This window comes from Microcaecilia unicolor, chromosome 9, assembly GCF_901765095.1.
Source record: "Microcaecilia unicolor chromosome 9, aMicUni1.1, whole genome shotgun sequence".
Lineage (NCBI taxonomy): Eukaryota > Metazoa > Chordata > Amphibia > Gymnophiona > Siphonopidae > Microcaecilia > Microcaecilia unicolor.
Window position 1 is genome coordinate 192,015,974 of NC_044039.1, and position 26,896 is coordinate 192,042,869.

General features: G+C 42.1%; 1 protein-coding gene across 2 annotated transcripts in view; it reads right to left on the reverse strand.

Annotated features, from left to right (window-relative positions):
* TECPR2 (tectonin beta-propeller repeat containing 2) overlaps positions 1-26,896 on the reverse strand; it is a 158,445-nt gene that overhangs the window by 31,830 nt on the left and 99,719 nt on the right. For both annotated transcript variants that reach the window (XM_030214188.1, XM_030214189.1), the window contains exons 15-16: positions 20,559-20,792; positions 3,259-3,407 (exon numbers count right to left, since the gene is read on the reverse strand). In XM_030214188.1, coding sequence (XP_030070048.1) covers positions 3,259-3,407; positions 20,559-20,792 — 383 coding nt within the window. The remainder of the gene's footprint in view (positions 1-3,258; positions 3,408-20,558; positions 20,793-26,896) is intronic.

Here is a 26,896-nt window from a genome sequence, read left to right on the forward strand (position 1 = left end):
ACAGGTACTTATTTATACCTGGGGCAATGGAGGGTTAAGTGACTTTCACAGAGTCACAAGGAGCTGCAGTGGGAATCGAACCTAGTTCCCCAGGATCAAAGTCAAGTGCACTAACCACTAGGCTACTCCTCCACTAAGAAAATCAATTAATGTATTATTTTCTTCAGATTGCAAAACCTGCAAAACTCTGATGACAGAGTAGACAGGCACAAGCAGGCAGAGGGGTACCCCAGGGGGTTCTTTTCTACTGACACCTTCTAGATTTCTGTGGTTTGTATGGTTTCTAATTAAACCTCAGTATAGAGGGCTCTCTGTTAACCTAGAAAGAAACATAGAAAATGATGGCAGATAAAGACTACATGGCCTATCCAGTCTACCCATCCATACCACCTATCATCATCTCCTCTTCCTAAGATGTAACTTTTCAAAAGCAGCATTATCAAGAAACGTTTGCATGGACACAGCTCTTGGTTGCTGCACAGTTTTGTTACACATCCCTTGCTATAAACAGAAATAAATGTCAATAGAACAACAGGATAATGGCTCATAGAACTGAAAATATATATCCCAGCTTTGCTTCAACATATATATTATTTCAATAAGCAATTATTCTGCCAAAGCCTTCCAGCCTATTCTCATTATCTCTTTTATATGTTTACACAAATAAAAATATTTCCTTTTTTCATGGCATCTCCATGTATCATAAGCTGCGAGTGAAACAATGCAGAAGTCACGGTCCAATATAATTTGGTGGTTAAAGCAAGGTGATACCATCAACCAATGTCATTAAAGGCCTGTAGCACAAAGACATTCAGCTTGCCTTAATACCATGAGTGCGGGGTAGGGGGGGGCAAGAAGTTCATTACTGTCCCCAACTTTGCTCTTGACTGCTTGCCTGCAGGATTTGTTGTTCAGGAATCAGCCGACCTTCCTTCTACCCCAAGATAATGTTATAAGCTGACACCATTACTTTATCAGACAGCCATGGGCAGGCGTGCTGGGGCTTTGCCCCTTGATGATCCCCTTTGGGAGTGCCAAGGACAGCAGGAGATGAGTGGAGATTTGTTGTTGGGAATTTAACTGTATTTGTTAGTGGGTATGTTTATATTGTTTGAATTTAGTTACTGATGCGGCCTTGTTCACTCTCTGGTGGTGGGACAGGTCCAGAGAAGGATCGGAATTATTTTATTTTGATGCATTTCTACATTATTTTAATTTTATTTGATGATGTACTGAAATTGTGCATGCTTAGTTGTAATCTGCCTAGAATCATAAAGATAGTGTGGAATAGAAATTTTGCAAAATAAATAAATAAAATAAAGATGTACTTTCATATCTACTTTGATGCTGTAAACAGCTTTGGATCTCTTTCTGATAGAGAAAGGCAAGTATATAAGTATTAATGTAAAGAATGCTGTAATATGGTACTGAATCAGAGAGTACAATGTCACATTCCTCTGTAGCAAAGCACTGGTTAAACAGGACTGGTTTAGAACAAATTCCACCCATACAGCGACTCTCCTTCCCCCATCATTGAAGAAAGGTGAAGGCAAACTCTAAAACAATTACGTGAAGGTGTGGCACAACTGTACAGGGAAATAGTTCAGAACAAATTCTAACTTGGAGCAGCCTAATGGTTAGTGCAGTGACTGAGATTCTGGGGAACTGGGCTCAATTCTCACTGCAGCTCCTTGTGACTTTGGGCAAGGCACTTAACCCTCCATTGCCCCAGGTATGAAAAAAACTAACAAATTGTGAGCCCACTAGAGACAGAGAAAGTAACTGTGTATAATATGTATAGCACTGTGTTTGTCTAGTAGTGATATAGAAATGATTCTTATTAGTAGTAGTAATAAAAAACATTTTCTTCTGTAATCAGGAGAGAAGTGGGTCTTCTAAATATCTACAAGCATCTTCTAACCTTTTGTATGGGGAAGGTCTAGCACATTGGTAAGGAAGGAAAATAACCAGCTAGAGAGGAAGTGCTTCCTTCTCAGGGTTTTACATTTTCAAGTTTAATTCAAACTTAATAAACCACTTTGGAGTAACACTATCAAAGTGGTTTGCAACCAAAATTACACTGGATTCTAAAATTCTTCCATGTACTCCCAACTTCCCCAATAATTTGTTTTCAAAGGAGGCGGGCAATGGGAGTACGGTAAAAACTCTTCTCCTCTAGCAAGTATACACAACCAAACCTACAGCTAGGTAGCCCTCTTGTTTTCCTTCACTCCATAGGCCCTTCAATCTTCTCTATTCACTCAGTAGCAGTACTTTTTGCATAGTCCACCTCTAACTTTGCAACCCCTATCTTCTCTCTCCTACTCTGCAGTCCTCTCATTCTCTCTCATGCACACTTTTCTCTCTCCTTCTCCTCCCCTTTTCAACCCTCACTCTCTCCCTTCCAGGTATCTCAGCATCTCCTGCCCTCCTCCTCCAGAGACCATAGCTGGGGCTGGCTCCCAAGACCATCAATTAAGAAAATGCACTAGATCCCAGTGAGCATATGCACATATTTTCATAACCCTACATTTGTGTATCAATATTTCAGTTATCTTTACTTGTTAGGACAAAGAGTCTTATTCTGGAAACTTGGCATATTGCTCAAATAAAAATTCTGTAAGCTCATGGCATGGATATAACAAACATTAAGACTATTAGTTCTTGATAGACTGTCATTTGCATAGTACTTATCTGTAGTGCTGTACAAGAAACTCCCTATGACAGAATGATCAGAGACTTTTTCTGAGCCCAAATGTGGTTCTTTCTACATGCAGAATTTTGGCAGGTCAAATCATACAACAGAGAAATTAACCATAGCAGCAGGACAATCATCCTTATGTGCCTTGGAACTTTTGACATCTGCAGAGTAGGAAGGCTCTCTGGTTATAGAAGGTAGTAACAGAAAAGTGTGTGTGTGGGGGGGGGGGGGGGGGGGAGACAACAAGACATATCAGCAATACACCACCAAGAACAACAATTATGCCCTAAAAACAGAAAGGAGGAAGACTCAAAGTAATTTTCTTAAAAACAGGTACCAGGCAAGACCTGCCAGAGTTCTGCCTTCCGCTCTAGCTGTGGAGGGGAAAAGGAAGCAAGTTCAGAAAGGTTCTGAATCAGTGACAAATGGTTCTGGTTTGGCAGCCTCAACACTGGGCAGATCTATTGCTCAATACATACACAGGATGCACTCCACAGTGCTACCATTAATGGCACATCCCTTGTTAGAAAAATATTATTAAAACATGAAGGTTTTACCTGGATAGGCGACTCAATTGTTATCCATGCTGGCAACATCATACTTGGATTAAGAGGCTGAGTCCCCACCCGGAAGTAAACAATACCACTAGTGTCACAAGCCCAAACGTGCTGGTTACCACATGTCAAACTGGACAGTTTTATGGCTCCTAAAGGAAAATAAACACTTTTAAGAAAATATTACTTCATTCAACCCTGATTTGAACAGCTGGAGCTTTCTACTTGCAAAGAAACTGCTCTGAAAAAGTGAAAACCTGAATACAAAACATTGTAGTGAACATATATGCTTTATTTCTAAAAAGGCAACTTATACCAAAATATCTAATTTCTATATTTATTACTACAATTTATCATAGGAAGAAGTATGATTTGAAAGAAAAGCTCTATTTTGTCTTCTCTTTTAGTGTGTGGCTTTACTACCCATTGGTACATCAAGGAAAAGCAAAATTTAACCTAAAGCTAGACGTTATCAGTATAATTGATCAGAAAAATAACTAACCAGACAAAGAAAGGAAAACAGAGAAGGAGAAAAGTATTTTGGCATATAAATACCAGCTCCACAATTTTCCACTGTTTGGCCCAGAAAAATGACCTGAAATTAACTTAGTGCATTCTGCTGATGGTCATGTTTTCAGGATTCTGCAGTCCTCAGTCTATTAATAGAAGCACTACTGAAAGGTACTCTGCAAATGCTTTGGCATATTGAATCAAATCTGAGGTGCAGTCAGGAGGCCACCAATTTATAACAACCTTCACGAGGCCTGCACTACCACCAGATCTCATTAACTGTTAATGTCTCTGATCATGACTAGGAGAAATCCACAGGCTCACCCTCTTCTTTAGAGAAAATCATTGCTAAAACACTGTAGACCTCATTTACTAAGTTAAGGTTTGCAGTTACCATGCACAACTAGCCAAAATTAGTGTGTGGTAATTGCAAACCCTCTGCATTTAACTGTTGGATATATATTCCCATTTTGCTGTGCAGTTAATGCAGAGAAATTTTTGTTAGCATTATTTGCCAAGTTAACACATGGTAACAACCTTCACACCAGATGAAATTAGCTGTTTAACGTGGGAATTACAGTGCACTGATACAACTCAGTAAATACCCTCTGCGCGTCCTGGTCACAGATTAGCAACTGACTGTCAAATAAGAAGCATTCATGTATTCTAGAAATATAAAACTAAATCACCCACCCTGGCATGAGATCCCTTTCAAAGTCATGCTTAATCAGCAATATTTTGAGACTCCTACAGTTCAGCAGATTTTGCCATTACAGTATAATAAATGATGTCCAAAATATTTATGTTTATTAGTACCTGAAAATGGCTTTTTGCATGCACAGGCATGACTAATTAAGTTTCCGGTAAAAGCTGGCATGGCTTCGAATGCCAGGTAATAGAAGTCTTAAAAGAACTCTTAATGTTTAATACATAGGTAGCTTCACTTTTGACCCATAAAGTTTCAGTGAAAATTTCCAAAAGGTACTACAACAATATAGGGGCACCTTCAAAAGATGAAAGGAATTAGAAAGGAACTCCAAATATGGATAGCAAAGATTCAATCTGACAAGAACACACATACCACAAAATTACCCAAGGGAAAAAGTAGTTGAAGAAAATTGGATTTATTTATTTATTTTACAAATTTATACCAAGCTTGACACTAAGCAGCTTACAATAGAAACATACATAAGAATAGCCATACTGGGTCAGACCAATGGTCCATCTAGCCCAGTATCCTGCTTCCAACAGTGGCCAATCCAGGTCACAAGTATCTGGCAGAAACCCAATTGGTAGCAACATCCCATGCTACCAATACGCGGGGGGGGGGGGGGGGGGGGGGGGGGGGCGGGGGTAAGCAGTGGCTTTCCCCACGTCCATCTCAATAACAGACTATGGACATTTCCTCCAGGAACTTGTCCAAACCTTTTTTAAACCTAGATATGCTGACTGTTATAACATCCTCTGGCAGCAAGTTACAGAGCTTAAACTATTCTTTGAGTGAAAAAAAATTATTTCCTCCTATTTGTTTTAAAAGTATTTCCATGTAACTTCATTAAGCGTCCCCTGGTCATTATACTTTTTCAAAGAGTGAGAAATCGATTCACTTTTACCCATTCTACATCACTCAGAATTTCACAGACCTCAATCATATTCCCTCAGCCATCTCTTTTCCAAGATGAAGAGCTCTAACCTCTTTAGCCTTTCCTCATATGGGAGGAATTCCATTCCCTTTATCATTTTTGGTCACTCTTCTGTGAACCTTTCTAATTCTGCTATATCTTTTTTGAGATATGGCAACCAGAATGGAACGCAATACTCAAGGTGAGGTCACACCATTGGCGATACAGAGGCATTACAATATTCTTGGTCTTATTTTGTATCCCTTTCCTAATAATTCCTAGCATCCTTTTTTGCCTGCCACCGCTGCACACTGGGCAGAAGATTTCAGCGTACTGTCTATAATGACATTCAGATGTTTTTCTTGAGTGATGACTCCTAAAGTTGACCCTTGCATCAGATAACTATGATTCGGATTAACCTTCCCAATGTACATCGCTTTGCATTTGTCCACATTAAATTTCATCTGACGGGGCGGGAGAGGTGCTGCTATGCCGTAAGCTATGTTTGATTGCAAGAAAATGTATATTGCAACAGTGGACTTCATTGGACACACCAGAAGTACTTACATGGGAAGCACAAGAGGTTAGATGCTCATTTAAACGTAAAACCCGATTTTTGAAGCTCTGGAATCCTTATTTAGCCAAGCTATCACATCAGGGGAGAAGCCTAATCCTTAATAAATTATGAATATAGGGGTTAAATGTTCTGGTGTTTATGTAGAGAATTTATATGAGGTAAAAGGGGGGGTGAGGGGAGGGGGGACATAGAGAAATATGAGAATGGATCTGAACGATGATTTGCTGTATAATTTGATGGTATGACAATATGTACTTGCTGGAGACTGTAATTCTGAGAATTTTTGATCTCAATAAAAAAAGTTGAAATATAAATTTCATCTGACATTTGGATGCCCAGTCTTCCAGTTTCCTAACGACTCCCTGCAATTTTTCACAATCCGCATGTGTTTTGACAACTTTGAATAGTTTTGTGTCATCTGCATATTTAATCACCTCACTTGTTCCAATTTCCGATCATTTATAAATATATTAAATAGCACCAGTCCCAGTACAGATCCCTGCAGCACTCCACTATTCATCCTCCTCCACTGAGAAAAATGGCCATTTAACCCTACCCTCTGTTTTCTGTCCAATAACCAATTCCTATAATCCACAGAAGAACACTGGCTCCTATCCCAGGACTTTTTAATTTTCTCAGGAGTCTCTCATGAGGAACTTTGTCAAAAGTTTTCTGAAAATCTAGATACACTACATCAATTGGCTCACCTTTATCCACATGTTTATTCGCGCCTTCAAAGAAATGACGCACTTTGGTGAGACAAGACTTCCCTTGGCTGAACCAATGGCCACAGTTAACATAATAAGTTAATCATGTGTTATCCTGCAATGCGTAATCCACACTATTCCCCACCCGTTTCCATGCTATGCACATAACATGGATTGGTACTGTGGTAACTATTACTACAGTAGGCACTTAGTGCTTACTAATTTATGCATTAACTAATTAAAAGCACTTTATTAAAAGGACCCCTTAGTTTTGAAATTACAAAACTACATGTGTTGTCCGCCACCTTCCCTCCCCAAGTCTCACTGTGTCCCAGGAAAACCTGAGATAACTAAGTCTCAAGAAAACTAATTATTTTGATTTCTGGTTAACCTTTTCTTTCAATAAGGGAAGTGAGTAGAAGGATAGTAAGCCTCTTACAAGCCTGTCACTCAAGCCAGTCTGTTTCTGTTGGTATGAGTTTCAAACCTTTGCATGTTACACGTTCTTCCAAGTCACGGGGTGAGGGATGGGGTGTCAGCTGTTGAAATGTTTGATCCGAAAAACGTCAGTGCAGCATCACACGGAGTCTCATATCACCTATCAACATTTCAGGATTTATCTGCCACACTCTAGTATGTCAAAACCTACGCCACATGCCATTTTAAACCTTTACTTTTTCTCCTCTGCCCTTGCAAAAATAACCTGTGAAAAAGCAGTTACCCAAGAAATGCGTTATGCACAAGATGTCAGAAAAAAGAGATCTGTAAGCTAAATGTAGTGATATTCTTCACTGTCACATCAGAAAGGTCATTAGTCTATTTTAGAAACCTTGATACCGATAGTGTAGCTAATCAAAAACAGCTTTGAAGATACAGCTGTTCAAGTACACTGTGGAAGGGTATTACTGGGAAAAGACTGAGCTAGCTCACATCATTTATGCTGTCAAATGTGTATCATTTACAGAAAGGTGAAAGATCTTTTAACAAACAGCTAAACAGTATTATGGACGTATAGGACAGTAGAAACTATTTCTAAAACTCCTGTATGTCTATCAACTTAACGAAATGGTTATAATGCAAACGTGGAGGGGCATAATTGAACAAAAACGTCTATCTCCATGGGCGTTTATCTCCGAGAACGGGTCCGTGAAGGGGCGGACTGAACCGTATTTTTGAAAAAAACAGACGTCCATGTTTTATTCGACAATTTGTGAGCTGGGCGTTTTTGTTTTTCAGTGATAATGGAAAATGAAAGCGCCCAGCTCAAAAACGAATAAATCCAAGGCATTTGTTCGTGGGAGGGGCCAGGAGTCATAGTGCACTGGTCCCCCTCACATGCCAGGACACCAACCGGGCACCCTAGGGGGCACTTTTACAAAAACAAAAAAAAAGTAAAAGAGCTCCCAGGTGCATAGCACCCTTCCCTTGGGTGTTGAGCCCCCCAAATCCCCTCAAAACCCACCGCCCACAAGTCTACACCATTACTATAGCCCTAAGGGGTGAAGGGGGGCACCTACATGTGGGTACAGTGGGTTTGGGGGGCGGTTTGGAGGGCTCCCATTTACCAGCACAAGTGTAACAGGTGGGGGGGGGGGCCTGGGTCCACCTGCCTGAAGTCCACTGCACCCCCTAATAACTGCTCCAGTAACCTGCATACTGCTGCCAGGGAGGTGGGTATGACATTTGAGGGTGAACATAAAAAGTTGTGAAACAGCATATTTTTGTGGTGGGAGGGGGTTTGTGACCACTGGGGGAGTCAGGGGAGGTCATCTGGTCATTTTGGGCACTTTTTGGGGCCCTATTCGTGGAAAAACAGGGTCCAGGAAAAGTGCCCTAAATTCTCGCTAAAAATGCATATTTTTTTTTCCATTATTGGCGAAAGGCGCCTATCTCTGATCGGCCGATAACCACGCCCCAGTTCCGCCTTCACCACGCCTTCGACACGCCCCATCAACTTTGTCCGCATCCGCGACGGAGTGCAGTTGAAAACGTCCAAATTCGGCTTTCGATTATACCGCTTTATTTGTTTTTGTGAGATAAACGTCAATCTCCCGATTTGGGTCACAATATAGGCGTTTTACTATTTTGATTATAAGCTGGATAGTAACATAGTAGATGACGGCAGACAAAAGACCTGCATGGTCCATCCAGTCTGCCCAACAAGATAAACTCATATGTGTATACCTTACCTTGATTTGTACCTGCCTTTTTCAGGGCACAGACCGTACAAAGTCTGCCCAGCAGTATTTCCCACCTCCCAACCACCAGTCCTGCCTCCCATCACTGGCTCTGGCACAGACCGTATAAGTCTGCCCTCCACTATCCTCGCCTCCCAACCACCAACCCCTCTTCCCCCACCTGCTCCATAAGACTTTTGTTAAAGCAGTGACACAGCAGTTAACAGCAGAAAGAGACTATGATAACTATCCAATTTGCCCAGTTATTCTTGCTAAATGTACATCCCAGTAACAGAAGCTTGATGAATTGTAGGATATTGCTCTTTATTCAAGTCTGTTCTTTATCTTTTGCTTTTCTCCAACATACTTCTCTCGATATTAAGTAAATCCTGCCTTGCACTTTTCTGGACCGATACACTTTGAACACACAGTTTTTATTTTTTAGACAACTAAAAATCCTCAATTTCTGTGAAAAAAAAAATTGCCAAATCCTCTCAATTATCTTAAAGTGAAGCATTGTATCCAGGGGAAGAGGAGTCAAGATGGCTGATGGAAGCTGGTTTCCTGAGCTCTGCTGTAGTATTTTGGAAGTCTATGAATATCAAAAATAGGGAACAGGAAAGCTAAGGCTAAGTTTTTCCCCCATGTTTTTAGTCCAAAATCTGGTCCAAATGACAACTTAACTCCAGCATTAGAGCCACCTTGTAGACTCAGATTGAGTTAGTGGGTTGATGGAGAGTTCGCTCAGCTACAGAGTCTCCCTTTTAGAAGTAGAAATCATTCAAAATCGCCAGCAGTAGCGGTGACTAGCATGAACCTGGATTCTCCTTTGGCACAGACTCCTGCTGACATGACAAAGAGGAGACATACCTTGGCTCAAAGCAGCAGCAGGACTCAGAAAGACACACAGTTGCAGCAGCAAGAGCAGGTAAAATACTCGTGGATGGGACCTTTTATTGGAGGGGCTCATTTGTCAGGGGCCAAATTGTGGGCAGGCCCTTTTGTAAGGGGCTGATTTACCGGGGCTATTTTTTCTTTTTTTGTCGGGGCTATTTTGTGTTTGGGCCTTTTTGTTGGGGTTATTTCGACCAGGTACCACTATCTAGTACCGAGTCTGGCAGAATATTCATAGCACATCCACAGCTTTATCCTTATAAAGCAGTAATTGAGTCATGAGGCAAGGGTAGAATAAAATTAAAGTGTAAGCAAATAAATTTCTCTTCCCTGCAACCAAACTTTAAGTAGGAAATATCTACCCCACCCATCCTGCAAGATGACCTCAGAGATACAAGCTAGGTTTTTATAAAGAAATATATATCCTCCACCCCCACCCTCCAAAGAAGCAAAGTGCACCTCTCATACCTATGCTTTTTTAAGCTTCAAGTATTCGCTATCAGTGAGACGAATCTCCTGGAGACAAGCAATATCTGCCTTCTATCTCCTGAGAACAGATAGTATTTTCTTGCGTAATTATTCTACTATGTGTAACAGACATCTACATATAAGCAAAGAACATGTGCGAACATTTCAGTAACTGTAAGCTGAGACGCCCAGCCTTCACCTCAGCCCAAATACCATCCCCAACAAAATAATAACATCCAAGCAAGAAATGCAAGGGAGAGCCACCCCTCAAAAGAACTGCACCCGTGTCCGGCCCCAGCCCAAATTTCTTTCCATGCTGCACATTACGTCCCTTAGGTATTTCTGAAAGTCACCGGCCACCCCGTCCCCCAATTCTACCCTCTTCCCTGCAACCTTCCCCCCCGTAACAACCCTCTGCATCTGTCCCACTCAAAAGCAAGACAGAAAAGAAATCACTAAAGATACAAGGGGTCCCATACCCCCTTGCCCCAAACTCCATGGTTAGAAACAGTAGCCACCGACCCACTAATCTGTAAACCTTCATAGAATGGACAGAGTCATGTTAACTAGACAAAACTAGCTCAGTGCACTGAACACCCCGGTACTTCATGAAAGAATGCTGGTTGTCATAATCCATTTAGACAATCATGCGCTGCAGATGGAATATCAAAAGCACGCCACTGACTGTTCACATTGATTTTTAATAGAGCAGGATATAACAGCATAAATTGCAAGCCTTTATACCTGACATGTAGCACAAAGTACAGTGAATTTTCTGCAATGCACTTGCAAGGCAACAGAGTAATCCTGGATAATCAAGATAGATGCACTTTCATTATGTCAAAGAATTTCTTTTTTCCTTAAATCCTCACAAAATCTCCAGTTTATGCACTTCCACAATGACCGCTCTTGGCCTCTGCCTGTCAGGCTGCGGGCAGCCCAGCTGGTGTGCACGCTCAAGACACAAAAGTGTCAGAAAGTGCAAACTCTTTACTTAGCCAAGTTTCCAACATGGGGCCAAGATTCCTTTCTGGCACCGTTTCTGGCAAGCCCACTATCTGAAGATTATTCTGGCAGGAGTGATATTCTAAATCATCTAGGTCAGTGATGGCGAATCTATGGCACGCGTGCCAGAGAGGGCACGCAGAGCCCTCTCTGTTGGCACGCGCGCCCAGCTACTTTCCCAGCGGAGGAGAGGGAAAAGTAGTTATCTCAGGTTTTTTACGTCGTCTGGCTCTGTTCTGGGCTGGCTTGCTTCTCTGTACCTCTCTGGCTTGTTTCTTCAATGTTCCGGGCTGCTGGCAGTGTCAGTGCAGTAAACACACTGCCTTCGGCGGCCCGGAAGCTTTCCCTCTGCTACAGTTTCCTGTCCCGCATAGGCGGGATGCTGCAACAGAGGGAGAGCTTCCGGAGCCGCCGAAGGCAATGTGCTTACTGCACTGATACTGCCGGCAGCCCGGAACATTGAAGAAACGCAGAGAGCGAGCCCAGAACAGAGCCATCTGACCGGGATTGAATCTTACCTTCTGCCATTCAGGCAGGCACTGCATCAGACCCTCTGCTGGTGACGCCATCATCTGGGGCTTGAAGCCCGATAAGAGCGTGGCCCTACCGCACAGTCTTTGAAGCGGACATCTGACCGGGACTGAATGCTACCTTCTGCTAATCGGGCAGGCACTTCAGCAGACCCCCTGCTGGTGATGCCTTCATCCGGGGCTTGAAGCCCGAAAAGAGCTGGGCCCTACCGCAATACATGTGTGCCGAAAGGGGCAGGCCACTCCTCTTTCGAGCCCCTTCTGAACTCGGAGGAGTAGGGACATAGCATCTTCTAGAGGAGGAGGAATGAGGAGGAAAGGGCAAACTATGAGTGCTACCGCAGCGACATTACCATCAGTACGTGGTCCTATGGGCCAGAATTTAAGACCGATTGGTGCACCAGGGTCAGCAGACACAGTGAGTACCCTCTCCCCAGCTACAGTTTCTTTCTACCCTCTGAGGCGTATGTCACCTCCTCAACCTGTTCTTAATTCACTGTTACGAACTAGCACGCCTGTACTAGCTGATGCTGGTTCATTTTCCTTCAGATTGGTAGAGAGTGATGTGGCTGAAGAACAATGTGGTGTAACCTAAAGAATCCACTTCATAATGCCTCATGCTAAAAGGCACAGAGAGGGTTTTAAGAGTCAGTGATTTAACAAGTAAATTCCAAACATTGTAATGATTAAGGTTTTCACCGATGATGTAAAATTTTGAATATTTAAATCAAGGTTCTCGGGGGCGGGGGGGGTTAAGTTCTGTTATTCAGGTTAAATTGCCCTGTTGGCACTTTGCGATAAATAATTAGATTTTGGGTTGCTGTTTGGGCACTCGTCCTCTGAAAGGTTCGCCATCACTGATCTAGGTACTCTGCATGCTCACCCACGCGTCTGTCTAATGTCTCCAAGGACCACGTGGTATTCTCGGCTTCATCCTATATATTAGACACTTGCTGTTCCAACTCATTGGGTTCAGCGAATAGTTTCTGCCAACATTGTTTCCAGGTGAGTATCTGCGCCGATAGCTGTCCAAACCGTGCCTCCATGGCTTTTACTACTACTGTCATTAACTGGGTGAGCTGCTGGTCAGAAAAGGCCGAGGACCCATCCTGGTCTCCCACCATTTTATCCTCACTATTCCACACATGCGACATATCCTTTTTTACTGGCTTTCCCAGCCATTGCAGACTTAAGTTTAAAGACAAATTTATCCATGTACTATGAATCTTCTCTCTCAGAAAAAGAAGCGTTGGGTTGGTTTAATTTTGCAGATTTTGTGGGTGAATGAGGCATGGGACCCCAGAACAACGAAAACACAACCATCCCCGTTAATGATCACGTGATTTCAGAGCATAAACTATAACTCCTGATGCATTACAACCCAATTCCAAACACATTCACTAACTTTCTCAAACCCAATTACCTTTCCTACAAACCTTCAGAGGTCAAAAACAGTACAATTCCCACCCACTCCCACACGATTCCACAATCATGGATGACTGTCAGCGACACACAGTTTCACCTCCATGTAATGACACTGTTTATGCAAATTCCGACGCATTCAATCAACCAAATCAAAAAAATCTGAACGGGGCCTGTCAACTCTCCTGCACTGCCAGGTCCTATGGTGCTCCACTGCCTTTACCTACATGGATTTCTATGGTAACAGGAAGCCCAATGAGATGAGGGACAGAGAATCACAGACGCTACATTTAGAATTTTCTTATTAAACTTGTTGCTTCTCGGAGCCAATCATGATACATAACAAACAGCAAAGGTTAGAGGGGAGGTGCTCATCACTTGAAAGCTGGCCCTAATCACTAAACATCCTTTATCTATCAGATGAGTTCAACTCCCAAGACTATACTGAAAGATGAGTGTCGGATTTCTTTGTATTCTAGCAACTCAGTGGCCGTGCTGTGCAATGCCATGGCATGGGGACACACCTAGGCTTGATTCTAGGTTTAGGTCTGTTGTTCCTCAAGCTGGTTGCAGAGGCAGTATACACAGCACTTGGAGGTTAGGAGAGTTTGTCATTGTGCAATGATGACATCCAGTGGCAGGATTTAAGGCCCATGACTGCAGTGTTCCAGTAGAAGCACCAGTGTATTTCCCTGCCCAAAGAATGTTGCTGTCATGACTGGACTAAATAAATTGGTAGGGAATATAAAATATGGGAAAAATCCTTGCATTGTTGCACTTAGACATTTCACCAGATGGTAACCCTGGTTCTGACTGAGCTGGAAGCCCAAAGAAACAGAAGGAAAGAACCAACGAAAGGAAGAATTTCTCATTCAGTTCTATTATTAGTTTCCATTGGTAACAACACCTTGATTGTCTTTGATGCGCCTGGGACCTGCGATACAGCGCCTGCAATATTGTTTTTGCGATTGTGGATTGGTTGTGGAATAATAAAATTGATTATGATTTATGGTTTAAGATTTGCTTTGACTTTTCATTAGACAAAGGCCAGTCAAAGAAGCTTACAAAAATAAACTTTAAAATACATTGGAGTCTCACCTGACTTTAACATCACAGATTTGTCAGGTAATCAAGAGTTCCTTTTTTAAGTTGAGAATGCTGAGTAGACTAAAGTCCTTTTTATCTGCTTTGGATTTTCACTCTGTGGTCCACAGTCTTGTACTGAACAGTCTTGATTATTGTTAATTTGCTATATTTGAGTTTACCTGCATCAAAACAGTGAGCACTGCAAGTGATTCAAAATGCAGCTGCCTTTCGGGGGTGATATGATACAGACATTAAAATATTTGAAAAGTATTAATATATAACCCTTTTCTAGAGGAGGGAAGGTGGTAGCACTAGAGGACATTAATTCAGACTGCGGGGAGGCCGACTCAGGAGAGGGTAGTAGATGCCTGGTATGCCCCCCTGAGGGAGGTGGTGGAGATGAAAACAGTAACAAAATTAAAGGCGTGGGATAAACACAAAGAAATCCTATATGGAAGGCACAGAACCAACAAGCATAGTGATAATTAGATAGCAACACCAGTAACTGAGAAGCAAAGCCAGTGCCAGGCAGACTTCAACAGTCTGTGCCCTGATCGTAGCTGGAGAGATTTGGATGGGCTTCGATGACAGTTTCAGTAGTTGGAGAATAATGCTAGTGCTGGGCACACTTCTAAGGTCTGTGCCCTGAAAATGGCAAGGACAAATCAAGATCAAGTATACATATGTAGTATCACATCATACCTTATGCTATAAGTTTATCTTGTAGGGCAGACTGGATGGACTGTACAGGTCTTTATCTGCTGTCATCTAATATATTATTATGTTGTTTTATTTTTTTTTTGTTACATTTGTACCCCGCGCTTTCCCACTCATGGCAGGCTCAATGTTGCAGGCAATGGAGGGTTAAGTGACTTGCCCAGAGTCACAAGGAGCTGCCTGTGCCGGGAATCGAACTCAGTTCCTCAGTTCCAAGGACCAAAGTCCACCACCCTAACCACTAGGCCACTCCTCCACTTAAGGTTTTATTTTTGATTCACAAGGCTTTAAAACAAGAATCTGCTTACTATTTTATACTTCTCGTCTGAAAGTCTACGTACTAAGTCGATCATTTAGATTGGAGAGGCCCTTCCATTTGCCTGTTCCAGCACTGTACAAGTTTCATGTTGAAAAAACTCAGAAGAGTGCTTTTCTGTAGCAGGTCCACTGATGTGGAATCCTTTGCCGCTGTATATCAGATCTGTGATGGATATACAGCAATTTATGAAGTTTTTAAAATCTTACTAGCTTGCTAGAACATATCAGCTTATATAAATTTTCCAGCAGCTGGAGGTGGTTAGTGGTGGGATCTGTTGAAGGAACAGGTGGCAGAGTTTGATGTGTAAAGACTGGGACTTTATTTAAATTGTTTTTTTTGCTATGCTTTTATTGATTTTGTATATTTTTATGTGCTCTGCTTAGATGCAAGTGGAATATAAACAAACTATAACTCAACTAATTAAGCTGAGAATCAGGAATCTGGAGCATAATAAGAGTTTGAGTATGGATTTCTTAACATGAGCCCTTCTCCATATGATTATCAGCTTTTTGCTGTCTCACACTGTTGTGATATGAATGTTCTAATATGTTGCCTATTAAGAGATTTCATTTGTATTCCGCGAACATTGTTGTTATGCTTATTATTAGAATTCAATTTGCCTGTTTCCAAATTTACTCCATTGAGGGTATTTATGCTATTTGGTCATTTTACTATTTTTATACGGTTAACAAAATAATAAGTTTTATGTCAAGCTATACCTGCTGTGCACTACCCTGGGTGAATCTCTTCATAAAGACAGCTAATAAATCCCAATAAATAAATAAAATTGTTGTCTATGCTATCTCCTGTGCCTAGAGTTACATAGTGTTCATTTAGGCTAATGTAACAGAACATCAAATAGGTCTACGCTGCTCTCTCCCCATCTTTTCCACAAATAACATCAGAAAATAACAGCTTTGCTGATTACAGCAGACTAGTTTTTGCTGACTCATTTGTCTGTGGTATCTGGTTAGTCACACTCAGCTCGTGTCTAGCCTCTCTGGAGTTGAAATTTTATGTCTATTTATTTATTTACTGTATTTTTACCCCACATTTTCCCACCTTTTTGCAGGCTCAATGTGGCTTACAGAGTATAGATATGATAACGTCGTTACATGATTTAAAAAACACTCGATCATAAGCAAAGGTGAAAGAGGATTTACATGGAAAGGTGTTAGATAAGGTCGTGTGAGAGGTGTTTTTTTGGTGTACTTGGGTGGTTTAAGGAATGATTTGTTTCATTGAGGGTGACTTTTGTAGGCTTTGTTGAAGAGATATGTTTTCAAAGCTTTGCGAAAGTTGGTTAGATTGGTTATACAGTGGTTGGAGGATGAATTGCTAAGCTGCCTAAAAATGTATAAAACTGATAAATAAATAAATAAATAAATAAAGCACAAGTGACTTACGTGAATTAGTGCTGATAAAAGATACCAAACTGAAATAAATGGAGACAGAAGCCCTTCCCTTAAACAAAGAATAGGTACAGTGCAAATTTCCCCACACTGCACTGACAGTGCATCTCAACCTTATTCTGACAGACTATCTCAACAGTTTTATCCTCTGTGACCTTCTACATTGATGGTGCTAACAAAGGATCCCATTAGTGCCAACTTATGAGAACGGGTCATAGTGATGTGGACTGAAGGTGATATTAGTCTTCAGGGACAAAGTCAAATCTGTTTCTAGGAGCACTGACTGTTCACGGTAATATTCACTGCAATCACATGGCAACAGATGAACACAGGAGGAAAAGGTTTTCATTCTCAACTTTTGTCAAATGCAGGAGACCGTCTACTTCAATCACATCCAGACAGATCTACAGAGTCTAACCAGATAGTTTCCTATACTGGAGAAATTCAAGAGCAAAAATCTTTTCTTACATATATTAAAATTCAGAGACAGAAATTATACTTAAACTTGCCACCTGTTGAGAACTTTTGACACTGCTTTAAAATTTTAAGACTAATATGTTAAGCATCATAGAAATAATTAGTGTACTGCTTAGGAAAGAAATAGGTGAGAACATTTGGAATATTTTTTTGCCATGTTGTGAAATTAACTATCATTTCCTGTGATTAAATTGGCAGGGTTTTTTTTTTCATTTGGTTTCTCAGTATCCTATTCTGCACATCTTGAATAATCAATCATCCAACTGAACCACTACAAATGCCTCAATGCAGACTGTAGTGTAGCGAACAGCGTGGCAAATACCCAAGAGATTAGGGAATAGATGCATTTTGCCTTTGAACAATTCTTTTAATCTATGTAAAAATACTGAGGAATGTGTTTCAAAAATAGCAAATAACACTAGACAATAAAAACAGATTCCAAAATGTAAGGTGCAATGATAAAAGAAAAAAAAAAAACAGAGTCCATGATTCATATGATCAATCATGAAACTCATACCATCCACAAATACATGAAAGAAAGGCAATATTTTTGTACAATTCATATCAAAGGCAAGCAGGTCTCTAGATTTCATTTAATGTTATACAATTTTGAGTATAGCAGCGTTGAAGTTTGCATTATAGCTATGATTTACACTAGCCCTTTCACTCTCTGCCCTCAGCAGGAGACAATTTCTTTTTTTTTTATACATATCTTATTATTAGAATGCAAAAGAAAAACACAAATGCAAAGAAATTAACATTCATAAATACAAAGCCTGCAAACCACCACCCCCCCCATGACAGTGGAGGAGTGGCCTAGTGGTTAGGGTGGTGGACTCTGGTCCTGGGGAACTGAGGAACTGAGTTCAATTCCCACTTCAGGCACAGGCAGCTCCTTGTGACTCTGGGCAAGTCACTTAACCCTCCATTGCCCCATGTAAGCCGCATAGAGCCTGCCATGAGTGGGGAAAGTGCGGGGGTACAAATGTAACCAAAATAAAATAGATACTATTGGAGATTCTACATGGAATGTTGCTACTATTGGAGATTCTACATGGAATGTTGCTATTCCACTAGCAACATTCCATGTAGAAGCCTGCGCGGCCACATTGGTGATCTGCAAGGGCCGACTTCTACATGGAATGTTGCTAGTGGAGGAGTAGCTTAGTGGTCAGTGCAGTGGACTTTGATCCTGGGGAACTGAGTTCAATTCCCACTGCAGCTCCTTGTGACTCTGGGCAAGTCACTTAACCCTCCATTGCCCCATGTAAGCTGCATTGAGCCTGTCATGAGTGGGGAAAGTGCGGGGGTACAAATGTAACCAAAATAAAATAGATACTATTGGAGATTCTACATGGAATGTTGCTACTATTGGAGATTCTACATGGAATGTTGCAATATTCCATGTAGAAGGCTGCACAGGCTTCTGTTTCCGTGAGTCTGACGTCCTGCACGTACGTGCAGGACGTCAGACTCACAGAAGCAGAAGCCTGCGTGGCCACATTGGTGATCTGCAAGGGCCGACCTCTACATGGAATGTTGCTAGTGGAATAGCAACATTCCATGTAGAATCTCAAATAGTAGCAACAGTGGAGGAGTGGCCTAGTGGTTAGGGTGGTGGACTTTGGTCCTGGGGAACTGAGGAACTGAGTTCGATTCCCACTTCAGGCACAGGCAGCTCCTTGTGACTCTGGGCAAGTCACTTAACCCTCCATTGCCCCATGTAAGCCACATTGAGCCTGCCATGAGTGGGAAAGTGCGGGGTACAAATGTAACAAATAAAAAAAATAAATAAACAGTGGTGTATAAGTGCTAGGACTAAAATAAAACTAAAAAGCTGTTCTGGTATAGTAAGTTCCTAGAGAGTAAACTAATGAGGTAGAGTTAGGAGACAATTTCTGAGGTCAATTCCAATATTTACTATGTGACTAGCTGACCAATAGAAGAGGCCCAGTAGCATGCAGCCATCACTCCTCCCTGGCTTCTCCTTTCCCTTCTGAGAGCAAAAAAAAAAAAAAAGAACAGCCCTAGTCAGAGCAGCAAAGAAAGGGGTGGATCCTTATTGTATGTATGTCACGTAGCAATGTTTTCCACTCAAAAAACATTCTTCTACAGAATCTCAAAACTTCTTTAAACAAAACACTGTACATTATAACATATATTGCTAATGAGTCCACTTGCAATGTAAAAATACAAAAATGGAGGAAAAGATCTCAACGTACCCGGGTGCTCAAATGAACGTTGCCATTTCTATCTTCACAGCACTCACTGCGCCATTACATCATCACTGGCCCAAAACCTCCTTCTGTATATTTTCAAGGTGCTGCAAATATGCTGAAGAGGACAAAATGCCTCTCCCCTGAAAAAGCTGGAGGGCGAAACGGGTCCCCGTTGGGAGTTGTGTTATCAGGAGCTATGAAGCCCGATCAACTAATAAGAAGCTAAGTAGCTTAATATAAGATTTTTTATTTGCACTGTTTATTGTTCGCTGATTGAATGAGCAGGATGTTTGGAGCATTAAAAGAAGAAAAATAACAGAAATATATGGAAGGAGGTTTTTGGCCGATGATGATGTAATGGCTCGGTGAGTGCTGTGAAAATAGAAAAGGCAATGTTCATTTGAGCACCCGGGTACATTGAGATCTTTTCCTCCATTTTTGTATTTTTTACATTGCAAGTGGACTCATTAGCAATATATGTTACTAGGAAAAAATGCCCGTTTCTGAGCGCAATGAAACGGGCGCTAGCAAGGGGCCCCCTCCCTCCGAGCTACTTGCCTTGTTGGGGGTTGGCGTTCGCCTCGTGTTTTGGCCCTCCGAGTGTTATAGCTCCGCCCTCGACGTCATGACGTTCTGACATGAGGGCGGTGCAGACCCTCCCTCCGTCCCTCCGAGCTATTTGCGTTGTTCGGGGTTCGCGTTCGCCTGGCGTTTCGGCCCTCCGAGTGTTATAGCTCCGCCCTCGACGTAATGACGTTTTGACGCGAGGGCGGTGCAGACACTCCAGGGCACAACGGATATCTCGGGCACCTCAACTTCCGTGAAGGCTTCAGAACGTTGGGGTTGCCTTTTATATAGAGAGATAATCTACAGTGTTTTGTTTAAAGGTAGCAATGCTTTGCCTGTCTCACCTTTGATCCTCACACCCAAGTCACTTAGGACTCTGACTGGGTCATGCTTTTAGCAAAGCCAACACCTGTTGACCAGTGAGGCCTGGTAAGCAACACTTGGAACTCCAGTCTGTTACTGCACCAGAATTTGGCATGCCACATCAAGTCATATCCAGTACATCTTTGTTTATATCATCACAGTATATATACAATTTCCTGTCAATCCAAGGAAGTAAAAAAGACCAGACTTCTAAAACAGAAAGAGCCTTACCAAGCTGAGAAAGATCTAATCTTGTCCAGTGCATCCCGGTTGGGCAACTTTTAGAAAGTGTTCTGATGAAGATCCGCCCTAGACCATCCAAAGCCCAAACAGCATCCTGACAAGCAGCAAAATGCACCACCTCGGTGTCAGGAGGCAGCTGCACCGTAGACGGACGGAACTGCGGATTCTGATCCCCAACACAAAAGAGGTCCTTGCTGCTCTGGCACAACCACAGAAAACTACCTGCAGAAGGGATATGTAGAAGTCAGAACTTTTCAATAAACATTTATATATTATATTTAAACATTTTTATTGATGAAACAAAATAACTACATCCAATATCTGGCATAAACACAAATGCCACCGTCAAACTTTCAAAATAGAAATACAATGATAAAGTCCATCATCAAAACTTTTTAACAGTTTCTCCCATCCCCCCCTAACCCTTCCTCCTTCCCCTCTGCATAATTTCAAACGTTTTTTATTGACATTGTATCAGCACCAACATTGTCATGCCAGCTCTGTTTCAGTCTATATATACAACAATTGCTAACTAGCATACAGCATTTATAAATTTTTGCCAACATTATTATCCCATCAATCATACCAGTCCTCCCCCCGCCCTCTCCCATTCCCTCCCTTCCCCCCCCATTTTACCCCAGACCTGGATAACCATTCAGTTCAGCCCGTAGAGTTCACCTTGTATTTAAAAGCAAACTACGGCCTCTAGGGCTTAGACTTTGCAAATAAGGGCCCCAAATAGCCAAAACATTTATATATTATGAGGTACATACAAGACTGGTGCATTTCTGATGCAAATTTCAGTTTCCTTAGAATGCATTTCCCCTCTCATGCTCAGAAAATGATGTCCACTTTAATTGTGTTGTTACTTTGTCCAATAAAATTATGAGGGTACAAAGAGCAGGGAAAAAAACCTCTACGGGAAAGCAGGCACAACCCAGAACTAGCCTCTACTTGTTCCTGGTTGTGCCAATAAAATTATGATCCTCAAACATTAAGTAGTCCTTTTACAAAGCTCCAGTAGAAAGAAGCATAAGCGTACCCTTATGTGGTGGGTCTTTCTTGCACACTAAGGCCATTTTGTACCACTGCCAGAAAATGATCAACATTCCATTTTCCAAATTAATGGCCACGTGCTAATGTTGCCATTAGCGAATGGCCATTACCTACAGAATAGGTGGCAGTAAGAGCTCACATGCTAATCCCATGTTAATCAGTTAGTGAGCAGCAATAGAGATCTGCTAAATAAACGTAAGAACATACGCGTTGCCATACTGGGGACAGACCGAAGGTCTATCAAGCCCAGCAATCTATTTCCAACAGTAGCCAATCCAGGTCACAAGTACCTGGCAAGATCCCAAAAAGTACAATACATTTTATGCTGCTTATCTTAGAAATAAGCAGTGCATTTTTTCCCAAGTCCATCTTATCAATGGCTTATGAACTTTTCTTTCGGGAAGTTAGTCAAACCTTTTTAAACCCCGCTAAGCTAACTGCTTTTACCACATACTCTGGGAACGAATTCCAGAGATTAATTACACATTGAATGAAGAAATATTTCCTCCAATTTGTTTTAAATTTACTACTTTGTAGCTTCATTGTGTGCCCCCCTAGTCCTAGTATTTTTGGAAAGAGTAAACAAGCGATTCATGTCTACCTGTTCCACTCCACTCATTATATTATAAACCTCTATCACATCTCCCTACAGTCATCTCTTCTCCAAGCTGAAGAGCCCTAGCCGCTTTAGCCTTTCCTCGTAGGGAAACTGATTAGTGTAGAAACACCCATTCTCTGCTCCCAAGACATGTCCTCTCGCAGAAAACTTAAACAATATTTTTTAGTGTGTAACTTGCACACGCACATTCGGAGCTTACAGTGGAACGTCTTACAGCGTCCTATGGTAAACCCTTTTAAGCTGCAGTAAGCACACTCTAGGGCTTACCGCAGCCTAGTAAGCACAGCCCAAGAGATGACCTACAACACTGACAATTAACATTTGCATGATAATAAAAGCAGGATTTCCCCCAAATGGCTTTTTCGTGCCCCTACCCCGCAAATCTGCTCCTACTCTTCTGGATGTTCAGCTTAATCAAATCCTGCTCGCAATACGGCCCTGGTGCAATGAATCTTTACCCACAATTAACCTGGGGTTGCCCCTAAATTTTAACCCTTCCCCCTTCTCCTCCCCAGTCCACAGTCAGTCAAGGCTAGTGTACCCTCTCCTTCCCTCTCCCCAACCCTGCCATTCACTTTTCTGTCGACATGAGGCTCTGATGTAGGTCAACTAAGAGAATCTATGATTCTACTTACTCTCACTGAATTATCTGATTTAAAAACAATACTGATGTTTTAAAATTATGATTCCATCATAGTTATACATGATTGTAATTCAAATTTTGCAATGGAAAAATCTCTACATATGGGGTGGTATTGGTATAACAGGTGCATTCTTTTTAATTCTAAAAGAAAAAATATCAGAAATAAGATTTACAAGGAGAAAGCAAAGATAATCCTGATATAAGACCACAGAGGTATAAAAAAAAAAAAGAAAAGAAAGAAAAGCAATGATATTTTACCTGCCAATATTCAAAGGTACTTATCCAGTTAGAGATGCTGTGAACTGGATAAAGTGCTGGCCACATTCAGTGGCACTAACCAATTAGTGCCGCTTGAATTCCCTCTGACCACTTCAGCACTTATCTGGGGCAGTCCAAGGGTGAAGCCAAAGGTTATCCAGCTAGCAGTGATACTCAAGACCATTAACCAGATAAAGTTACGACAGCAGAATGTTAACCGTATAAACCTATCTTAATATCGCTACTAACCGGATAGCCCCACCTTTCAGCGCTGATCCCTGGATATTCATTGCCAGCTTGTATCCAGATACTGGCACCGAATATCTGGTTGTTTTCAACTGTGGCAGCCGGCATTTTAAAAATGCTGCCATGGGTCTAATATTGGCCACTTACCCTCCAATTCTATAATCTTAGCACCTAAATGCGAGTGCCATTTGTGTGCTAAGATTATAAAGTACTAGCACTTACTGGCCAGTCATTGGGTCTTGGGGAAGGAGGGCACAAAATTTAGCCCTGCCCCACCCCACCTCCAAGCTCCACCCACAGCCTACACTTTCCCTGGGTGGCTGCCACCACCACCACACTACAAATTTGGAGGGGCCTGAACCTAAATTGGCAGGGTCCAGGTCCCCAAGGCCCCCTGTGGCTATGCCACTGGCACTTACATGTGTGAATATAACATTCATGCATGTAAGTGCTGGTTGGGCATTAAGTGGTATTCAACAAGCTTAGTGCAACTACAACGTGGATGTACACATGGGCAGAACATGGGCAGATCAGACACTTACACGTGCAAGTTATAAAATGCATTACAAGCTAAAGTTTAACATTTACACCTACGTGATAGTGTCTAATGTTGATGCACAAATTCCCACTTAAGCTCTATTCTGTCATTATTCTGGGTGCTCAGATACCGTTACAGAATTTGTGCTCAGCACCCTACATTTTAGCAGTCAAATTTGGGCAACTTTCAAACAATTGCCCCTTTAGAGCTGGATTCTATATAGTGCACCTACCATTCCATAACAACGTGCATAACTTAATTGGCTTAACAAGCTAATCAGCATTGATAACAGTACTTAACAAGCAATAAGGAGCACTAATTGGCAATAATTAGAATTTACGCCCTTAATGTCTATTTCAGAAGCAAACGTGCAGCCACCTCTAAGAGGATAGCCTAACAGCACATTTTTGTCTCATCAGTAGCATTAAGCATCAAATGAGAAGACGACGGAAAGAACAATATACCATCTTCTTTGAGCATTATTAATGTTATCCAAATGTACAGGGTTAAGTGAAGCAGATATATAAAAATGCTGGGAGGAGATCTCTATGGTTCTAGCTTTTGTTTTTATGGGCCATTTTTTAAAAATAAAATTTGGCCTTTTAAGGTAAATTATTATAACAAATGCCTCTGTGCCAATAAAATCATGGAGTCTAGCACCCTTTTCTATACCTACAACCCTGTCTTGAGTTACAGAGAAACAGCATTCATGGATATATGCTGACTCTTCCTTTGTGTTAGATAATGCTGTACCAGGAATACACAGCTGCAGTAAGTGACCTTTATGAAGGCTTTTGCTAACAGTACTGCAGTGAGCTATTTCTGGGAATGCCAAAGAAAAAGCTCACCTCATGTGCCCCAGTCTAAGAGCATTATCTTCTGCACAATGCAGCCTAAGCAAATCTGATCCCATGATGGATCCCAACCCAGCATCAATGAGCCTCCAACTTAAAAAAAAAACGAGAGGGCTGAGTATTTATGTGTCTTAACGCAAATTCCCTCCCTCCCTCCCCCAACCTTCTGCTCTAACACACATGAAAAGCTAGCCACACTCATAGCACAAACTGGCAGTTGGACATATACAGCACTGTACAATGATCTTTATCCAGGTATAAGTCCCTGCCCCAAAAAGTTAACAATCATAGTATATAAGAGCAGATAAAGACCCACATGATCCATCTAGTCTGCCCAATAAGGCGGCCAGAGCTACACCTGTTATTTATTCTATGCAGGTTACATTCCACCATGATCAAATACTGGAACCACAAATACAGCATTCACACAATCATGGAAGAGTGCTTTTGGTTGCAGCATAGTTACATTCATTGCCAATACTTGTTTAAACCAGCAATCTAACAATGTTGCAAACTGATATTTTACTCCTTATCATCCATAAGGTGCCGCCTCTCCCCCCTCAGAGATATACTCATAGCATGGGATATGAAACACTTGTTCTTGATCCATCCCTGCCATTCTCAAGGTCATTGACCATAGAAGTCTACCTGGTACTAGTCCTACTTCTCAATCGCCATCACAGCCCACTCCAGCCCATCCAGATATGTCTTTCCATAATTGGGACAGAGACCGTAAAAGTCTGCCCTATTTTGCCATATTTGGGACACAAACCACAGAAGTCCTCCCAGTACTGGCTTTACTTCCCTACTATTGGAATTGCCATCTAAGCACCGACAAGCTTTGTTTCGATTCCATCTTTTTGGCATATAAGGATCCTTTTGCGTTTGTCCCATGTGTTACTGAATTCTGTCACTGTTTTCATCTCCACCACCGCCCCCTGGAGGGCATTCCAGTCATCTGAAAAAGTACTTCCTGACATTACCCCTAAGTCTACCACCCTGTAATATCAATCTACTAGTAAAAAAGGCCCATTTCTGTCAGAAATGAAACGGACGCTAGCAAGGTTTTCCTCGGAGCGTATGTTTGAGAGACAGTATGTGTGAGAGATGGAGAGTGTGATAGACAGAGTGTGTCAGAGACAGTGTATATTGACAGACAGAGAGTGAGTGAGTCTAAGTGTGTGTGTGCGCCCCCTCCCCCTCCCTTTATAGTCTGAGGCCCCCCTTCCACCCCCACCTTTCTGGTCTTAGGATCCCCCTTACCCCCTCCCTCCAGCCACCCCTGTCCAGCGACCCTCCTGTCCCCCTGCCCCCCCCCCCCCGCAGCCACCTATGTCCACCGACCCTCCCCTTGCCCCCCCTGCAGCCACCCATGTCCAGCGACCCTCCTCTCCCCTGCTCCCCTCCAGCCACCCATGTCCTGCGACCCTCCTCTCCCCCTGCCCCCCTTGCAGCCACCCATTTCCAGCGGCGACCCTCCTCTCACCTGCCCCCCCTGCAGCCACCCATGTCCAGCGACTCTGCTCTCCCCCTGCCCCCCCCCCTCCAGCCACCCATGTCCAGCAACCCTGCTCTCTCACCAAAGTCAAAAGGTGTGTAAGTAGCAGGAAAGTGGGATTTGAATCCCAGCACCCTGGTTCTAAGCCTACTAGGTCACCTAATACCCTGTGATCACATTTAACATGACAAGCACAAGAAGAAGCAAACACTTTAAAACTGGGACACTGTAAGCTTGTGAACGTACTGACCTGAACATGTATACCCTGGAGGAAAGGAGAAATAGGAGTGATATGATACAGACAAATATTTGGAAAGTATTAATCCGCAAACAAACCTTTCCAGAGACGGGAAGGCACTAGAACTAGAGGACATGAATTGAGGTTGAAAGGGGGCAGACTCAGGAATAATGTCAGGAAGTATTTTTTCATGGAGAGGGTGGTAGATACCTGAAATGCCCTCCCATGGGAGGTGGTGGAGATGAAAACAGTAATGGAGTTCAAAAATGAGTGGGATAAACACAAGGGATCTTTTTGTTTTATTTATTTATTTTGATTTTTTGCTCACACCTTTTTCAGTAGTAGCTCAAGGTGAGTCACATTCAGGTACACTGGA